Source organism: Electrophorus electricus, chromosome 11, assembly GCF_013358815.1.
Source record: "Electrophorus electricus isolate fEleEle1 chromosome 11, fEleEle1.pri, whole genome shotgun sequence".
Lineage (NCBI taxonomy): Eukaryota > Metazoa > Chordata > Actinopteri > Gymnotiformes > Gymnotidae > Electrophorus > Electrophorus electricus.
In genome coordinates this window covers 21,884,727-21,893,211 of record NC_049545.1, presented here as the reverse complement: position 1 = coordinate 21,893,211, position 8,485 = coordinate 21,884,727, and the positions used below count along the sequence as shown (strand labels likewise).

Below are 8,485 nucleotides of genomic sequence, written 5' to 3'. Positions count from 1 at the left end.
GTAAGTGCATGTTTGTCTCTGGTCAAATTTAAAGCTATAAAAGGCAGATTATAAATCATACAAAAGATGAAAAATCTTGAGATCACATGCAATTTGGAGATTTAAGTGTTTCTGTTGTTTGAATTGTATTGAAATATGGTCTTGTAAGATTCTAAATTGCACTACTATGCTTCTTCCCAGGTATCAATGCTTATATCTGTTTGGTATTACCTTATGGTATGCTCCTTTGGTAATTATTCCTAGGCATCAGCATTGACCTCTGTATCTAGCACTATCTTAGTTTAATGGAGTTTTGGACTCTAACCTATTGTACTGGCTAGGATGCATTTACATAGTCGATGACAATGCACTTTGGCATATCGCTCTGGATAAGAGCGTCTGCTTAATGCCGAACATTCTTAAAATAATAGCAGGTAAAGTTGATCAATTATTAAAACAATAAGTGGTTTCACTCAAATTACTAAATGAATCTTTGTTAAATGATTTACTGAGTTCCTTAATTTGATGTGATTTAGGACATTTTTAAGAAGTTAATTTTATTCTGGCTGTAATTTAAACAGTATAATGCACGGCCTCTCGGTACCTACCTACTCGGTACTTCCATTTTGAAAAACGCTAAAACACCAGCAAAGTACGACCGCTGGGTGGCGACTTTGTTTTAAAAGATGAGCTACGACTGTAACAGAGATAACGTTTAGCCTCTGAGCCTGAGATTTGAAGCTCGATACGATATCTCTGAATGGCCCATCGATTTGCGTAAAAATAAATAAGAAATGAGTGAGAATTGTCAGAATTATGGTCCAGCAGCACGCAGTCTGTTTGGTCTGCTAACTGAATGGTAACTGCTGCTTAAAATGAGATGATTTTGTTTGATACTTTCTATAAACAGCACTCTCTCGTGAATAGGCCGTTAGAGTCATACCACACGGGTGTCATCGCTACCACATATTCTTTTATTCAACTTCCTGAGACGAACAGATGCCGTCAGACGTGGATTTAAAAAATGAGTTGCTTTTAATGATGGGCATGCAGCTCATCAAAGCTTTGCCGTCTTTAAAGACAATCATCAGAGTTCCCTCTGATGACTGGCGGTTTTAATTAGTCAGTAATTTTTTGCTTGATGTAATATCAAGTCAGCGCTGTTATACATCATCCAGTAATTGCAGTTTGCGTCTGGAGAAGGCGTTTCTTTGGCAGGTGCACTGCGAAGCGCCTTTGTTCTCTGTTCTCTCGCTCATAAAACCGCGGCCCAAATGGCCCGGGGTGCGCGTGCCAACAGTCGGCGCGTGCTTGTTTTGCGCCTTTGATGTGCGCGTTTGTCACCTGCCCATAACGCCCTAGACATTTCTCTGCAACTACGCTCGGGTATTATTTCTTGTTTTGGTGAAATTACATGCCAAGCAGATGCCCGCGTGTTTATGTAAATATTTCAGAAACTTGGCAGAAGTTTTCCATTTTAGTACATTTCTGTTATATTAGCCTGTTTTGCGTGTGCTCACTATAGAAAACAATCATCTGGAGAGCACGCTGATTTACTGTTGAAGCGACAGACAGGATTGGGACATTAGCAGAGATTTAGCGGTGCTCGCGTGTTTACTGATTTTACATCCATGAATAAATGAATGAAAGCAGACTGTTTGCCAAACTTCCCCAAGAAGACCGAGTATCTGCTCTGTATAGCTGTCCATAGTAAATCCCGCGTGGCTACCATCTCCTCTCTATACGCCTCATCTCTGAGCAGAGCAATGTCCCTCTACTTCTTACCCAGGCCGAGATCTTGTCAGAGACACAAAAAGAGAAGCGACTGGTCTCAGTGGCAGGCTGTCACGTAACCCACTCTGTGATGTTTAGTGGAGGTTTAATTCCACCACTCCACAAACTCTGCTTCTTATCTGCACTTCAGGTTATTTTATTCACTGTTATTTTCAACAGTGGTATAATGTCAGTTACACTATTCAAAGCCCAACATTCACACAGCCTTCCCAGATGGCGGTTTTATTAGCTTGAGTCAATAAGAGTTTTTTTTAAGAGAAGCTTGCGCACCCTGTCATAAGATCATATGTCTCTTTGCCTCAGCTGCCCAGGCAACATGGTGACCACAAGATTCCTCCTCAGGCTGCTTGTCCCTGGCTTGTCTCACCCAGAGCATATAACAAGAGAGACTTTGCGCACCCTGTTGCAGGACAAACTGATAAATATTCATTCATTTATTTCTGTTGTTTTTAGACCAGTTGGAGGACGGCTATGACAGTACCTGAGGGGGCATGACACACACACACCTACCCACATATACAGCAGGGTAGTTATGCACACAAACATGTCCTCAGGACATCATCCTCTTGTAGATCTGTATTTTGCCACAGGGAGATTCCACAGGCTTTAAAACTGTAACGCCCTGGCAAACCACATAGAGGAATTCTGACACATCCTCCCAGAGCAGAGAGAAGACAGAGAAGGAGAAAAAAGAGGACAAAATTGCTGCATGTTTACAGATGCACATAAAGGAGACTATTGTCTGAGACACACAACACGTCTTTTGAATTTGGCTTCAGAAAAAATACCGAGTCCGCCTGGCAGGCTGTAAGCCCTTTGATGTTGAATTAGTTGTTCTTAATGCTATGGCAAGCGTCCAAGCTTATCACATGAGTGTAACCATGTAAACTCCCCCTACAGGTGGGTGCTGCAGTGCTCCCAGTGATGTCACCATTAAATGCATTCATCACCATTACAGAGCATTTGAATGCACACCTTCAGACACGTTCACTCTACAACGCACACCTTCAGACCCCATCACTCTACAACAGGAGACAATTAAAGATATAGAGGAGATAAACCACTTTCACGCATCACGAGACATTGGAATGACAGCTAAACAGGTTATGATAACTGCCTTGCATTTAAGGTAATGAGTTTAATTAGAATCTGATGTTCCAAGCTTAATGCACATTTGTAGATAACAATAACGACATGGCAGTCCACTAAGCAAAGGGATTATCAGTAAGAACCAATGACCAATACACAGCCCAGTCTTGATATAGAATTTTGAACACTGATGAAAAAAATCACTTCAGTGTAAAACTGTTGAAACCCGATTAGTGAAGTTAGTATATAAGTTAGCAAATAGTATATAAGATGATTAGTATGATCAGAATAGTGTACTAGCTGATAAGAATGGTTAGTAGCTAATGTTTTTGCACATTAAAACATATTTATCATTAACATTGGTGTAAGAAAGTGTCTATGAGCACCTGAAACATCCGAAAGGTCTAGTTTGTGTTCAGGCCATTGTCCACTGTGCTTCCTAAAAGGGATTTATCACTCCCAACAGCTGTAAGTGTGACTCCTGCCTGACTGGAGTGGAACAGAGGGACTGATGGTAATGGACTCTCTCCCCTCACATGTGAATGCTCACTGCACTCGAGAAAGCTGAAGATGAACCACAGCTGAGTGGCAGACACGTGTGGCACGTGACATCACCACACAACCACCCTCAGAACAAGGCACAGTGACACGCGGTCCACCCACAGACACCCCTCAGCCAAGTGCTGCCGGTGAATAAGATTCCTAAAACTGCCTTCCTACACTGTTCAGCCCTTTACCTCCATCTTGTTTTCAGTGTAAAGATCAAATATCAAAGGACTCTTTAGTGCAGACCCCAGCTGACGGTGTTTCTGAGAACAAGAGAAAGAAATTTTAAACAAGGCATGACTATAATACCCACCATATCAGACAATCAAAGCAGCCCCCAAAAACCAATTTCCCTCGAAGCCTAGTAGGATAATTTAAAGCACACTTATCACCATACAGACAGATCCTGTGCCCCGACACAGCTCTTGGTGAAGATCCCCAAATCCTCATGAGGCCATTCAGTACCCTTGCCTGTCTCACCAGTGTCTTTTGGAATGGTTTGGTGGCTACCACAGTAACTGTATTGGTGACTCCTCACCAGCACGTTTGCAGCGTGTCCTACTGAAGGAATGTGTGGTTCAGTTTACACTGACCTAATTTGAGAATGTCTGCCACCCACGTTACTTTTAGAGAAAAGTCGTTTACACTGCCTGCCTCTAGAGGGCGCTGGAGTTTTTACATTAACATGGGCAAGAACAAATAAATGCAGTCTGGGAACAGCTCTAGTGGACTTTGAAGCTGGTTCAAGTCTCTCCTCTGATATCTCTTATGTAATATCTCTCTGCTCTGAGGCAGTCAGATCTGACTGGGAGATGGGTGACATAATAGCCTCACTGTTCTCTCACAGTACCTACACCAACAGCTACCAGAGGCTATAACCCTAAACTTAGTCTCAATGACTTCTCACGCTCCCTTGCACACATAGCTACAAGAGCAGGCATGTTTAAACTGGACTTTTTTTTATTCAAATGGATGATTCAAAAATAAACATACAGCACAAAATGCACGACAAAACAGAGATCAATAAGCATAAAATGACCAACAACCACGCTTCACTGGGTTTGCTTTATAATACCAAAGTTCTACATGCTAATAGCAGGCTCTATCCATCAGTTTAGAACGCAGAAAAAACAGCAGGAATTTGCTCCTGTTATGTGACGCCTGTTTGAGGTGAGAAAGATGAAGACAGTGGCAGCAGGACGGGAGGCTGGACAGCGGTTCCTCCTCCGCGTTCAGCTAGACTGCGGTTCCTCTCTCCAGGTTCTGTTTGATTTCAGCAGTGTATTTGCCGTAGAAGCGCTCAGCCTTCTTGTTGAACTTGGCATTACGTTCATTGATATAGTCGATGTCAGCATCATCGTTGTATGCCCTGCGACGACTGTATTTGGAACGTTTCTCAATTCTGGAAGAAGAACAACAGAGTTAACAAACAAATGCTCACAGACATGTGTGCACATACACAAACACACACATGAAATGTGACTCCGATCCCATGCATGCAGCCAAGGCTGTATGACACAAAAACACTCCACAGCTCTCTCCTGTCTTACTGTTTCTCCACGTCCTCCTGCATGCGGTCAATGGCTTCTCTCGAGGGCACGTGGGTCCCGTGGAGCAGGCTGTTGGAAGTCGGGTGGAAATCCTCTCCACTGACAGCACACACAGACAACATGCACCATCAGAGCATGGCAAAGTTCCCAGGCTTATCATTACTAATCACCACCACGATCAGTACTAGAAGAAGAAAACTATTAGAGAGATTAAGCAGTCCAATAATATTTAACAGGCTATTTAACTGTAGGTTCCTCTTGAAAAGGTTTTTTTTTAAAATTAAAAACGTTTTAGAGGTCATCCTGTATAGGAACAGTATATGCTGTTATTGTATAAAACAGATTAGATGACATCTGTATAAGAATAGTAGCATTATACAGGGTGTAGGAACAGTATATGGTGTTTTGTTGTGAATGCAAATACATACCACTCCTGTTTCTGCCTTTCATAGCCCTCCATATCAGGCCTGATCTGCTTTGTGAGCCTCTGGTACTGTCTGAGCTGAGCCTCAGCATATCCTAGAGAGAGAGGGGAGGGGGGAAAAACCATAAATGACAGCAGGAATGAATAGAATGAATGAATAAAAGCGAGACAGAGGACAGCAGCAAGAGACTGAGGGCAGGTTGTAATTACCAGAACAGATCCCCAACAGGTGCCCGAACCCAAGACCTGCACGGTTTCATTTGTTACATCTTTTAATCTCACCGCATGGAAACTACCCTGCAGGTAGACCCAGAGTGACTCCAGCCAATGCACAGAGCTATCAGTTCAGCTGACATGCTTTGTATGAAGTAAAACTACACTCTTACGAGGATTGGATGATGTGAAGTTAAACCAATATTGTGTTAATATTTTTACCTCAAATACAATATTTGATATATCAAGATTTTAATCTCAGAACATTTTAATGCCTGAGGCTTAGTACCAAATTGTGTCAATTTTATACATTAGTGCAAAACCCATACCTTCCAACATCAGTAATGAAGGAAGCAGGTTTAGTTTTCCTAAACATTAAAGCTCTCTGTCAATACTGATGTGGACTCACAGTGCTCTCTCTCTTTCTCCCTCTCCCTCCCTCCCTCTCTTTCCATCCCCCTTAACTAGAAATACTGAATGCATCAGTACATTTGATAGAGGTTCAAGATTCTTTATTGTCATTCATCAGCACACAAGTGTAGAGAAGAATTAGGAGTCTACTGTACAATAGAGAAGGAGGAGACGTGATCTACTCTGGGTCAGTAGTGCAGTGTAAACAGATAATAAAAATACTTTAATTAAATATACAGATTTAAATAGGTCTAAAAAGTGCCAAAGTATGACATTTAAACATACGTAAACAAAAGTGATTAAAATTAGAATTTAATGAGATATTGATAACACAGTATACTGAGGAAGGTGACATGCAGTTGACATTTAACAGCTGGAGATGTGAACATATTCTACTTAATGTGGCAACGCAATACAGAATGTGCAAGTACAACAGTAGTGGGATTGTTACACCGCCCTCAGTGTTGCTGTCTGGTTTTTGTACACATTATTTGAAAACAGCTAGATGAATGTTATCTTGCAAACCAGAGGTACATTGGTATCTCCCAGTGGTTCACTCAGTGGTTGAGATCAGCACCAGTTTGAGGGGAAGTCTGACTACTGGACATGCACGTGAGGCTTATGGTGTTTTAACAGGACCTGCTTCACCTCGATGATGATAATGATGACGATGATGGGTGTATTAACAAGACCTGCCTCGCCTCAATGATTATGGGTGTCTGACTGACTGGGTCACATGGATAGATTTACTACAAAACACAGTTTCTGCAGTTCCCTTAGGTTTATTACAGTAGCTGCCCAGTGCTCACTCACACACAGCCCACAAACAACAAGAGTCTGAGGGGTCTCCAGCCCACAGAGTGTTAAGCATTATGAATCTTGATAAAACTGAGTTTTAATGGAGTGTATCAACCCTTTGAGAATCCCTCACCTGCGAAGCCAGGATCAGGGTTCTTCTTCTTCTTCTTTCTCTCCCATCTGTCTGCATCCTCAGCACTGACCTCCAGCAGAGTCACACGCTCGTAGTCTTCACCCTGTGCTGCACACTCCTGACCCAGGCACACACAGTATCTGTGCTTACGGTTCAACTCCAAACTGTTTTACACATGCATGATCATGCGAAAACCCATTTTAAACGAACAATGACGCATTAATATCAAAACCAATACTGTGATCAATACTAGCACTAGCGTACTCATGTAACTGAAAATGACTATCTAATAACAGCTTACAGTAAAATGTGGCATTATATCAGTAGGCTATCATGGCCTGGACTGTCTCATCTGCATGCAAATATAGCACACAAAATGACAGAAAATGGTGTAATTGGTGTTGGTAGTGTGTTAAGCTCTGGTAATCAATTTCAGCTCTGAAATAGTGGTTTCAGTTGATCCATACATGTAGGTATGACATCTGTACAGGTAGGTATAACCTCTGTGCAGGTAGGTATGACTTATGTAGAAGTGAAACCCCATTGGTTTGCCTAAACATTAGCCCATATTCCTTCATTAGCCCCTTCCTCATTGAGAGCTTTCAATAAGGACCACAATAACATAGGTTAATTACTAAGCATTGTATCTGACCCAGTGCTAAGCATCCCTTCTCCACAGCAGTAAACCCTTCACATCTTTAGGTATATTACCTTCTTCTTCTGGTCCACCACAAGTTCATACTCGAGGCGGGCCTTCTTCGCCTCCCAGTTAGAGGGCAACTTCAACCTCTTGTCTTCCTCCACCACCTCCTGGTGATTCAGCTTACGAGCCTCATTCTGCAGACACAGCATGGTTCACACCAACAAAACTGCTAAGACCTTCATGCACAACAATGACTGACGCACTGCCTTCACTATAATAAAATGCTACAAACCAATGAAACACTGGCTTCTGGGGGCAAGTAACAAAATACCCAGAGGCTAACACCACACTCACATTCAGGTCAATACACATCTTAATCATATAAACAATATAATTTACTGTCATGCTTTGCAGATTGACATTATGAACCTGTTTTCACTAACACACGAATAAGGACAGTAGATTCACAGTTCCCTTTAAATGGTGAAGCAACAAAGCATATTGACAAAAATAGATCTGCAGCATCAGCCTATGGGCAGGTATCAGACATGAAATCTGAGATGCTGTAGGGTATATAAGTAATGTCCAGCTGGCCTGGGTTCAAAGGTTCTGTTCAGAAAGCTCCTATTCAATGATGAATTTATACACCTCACGGCAAGACAGTCACAATGATTAAGTTACTTACTAAAACAAAATTCTTGAGGCATCATATTTAGTTACATCTTTGTGGGTCTGCACATGTTCCTTGTGAAGAAATTCCAGAGCTTCTTAAGTCTTTTGTTTTGTAACTTTACCAACTTGCAATGTTCAGTGTTTTTAGATATTTGTTTGTTTCCATTTACCATGGATAGGGAAAACATTAACTTTCAAATGCAGTATGAACAAATAACAGAATATCTACATGC

General features: G+C 41.8%; 1 protein-coding gene across 2 annotated transcripts in view; it reads right to left on the bottom strand.

Moving 5' to 3' along the window:
* Window positions 1-4,346: 4,346 nt before the first annotated feature.
* syf2 (SYF2 pre-mRNA-splicing factor) overlaps window positions 4,347-8,485 on the bottom strand; it is a 4,929-nt gene continuing 790 nt past the window's right edge. For both annotated transcript variants that reach the window (XM_027029218.2, XM_027029219.2), the window contains exons 3-7: window positions 7,649-7,774; window positions 6,938-7,055; window positions 5,387-5,477; window positions 4,959-5,057; window positions 4,347-4,810 (exon numbers count right to left, since the gene is read on the bottom strand). In XM_027029218.2, coding sequence (XP_026885019.1) covers window positions 4,645-4,810; window positions 4,959-5,057; window positions 5,387-5,477; window positions 6,938-7,055; window positions 7,649-7,774 — 600 coding nt within the window. In that variant the 3' untranslated portion in view covers window positions 4,347-4,644. The remainder of the gene's footprint in view (window positions 4,811-4,958; window positions 5,058-5,386; window positions 5,478-6,937; window positions 7,056-7,648; window positions 7,775-8,485) is intronic.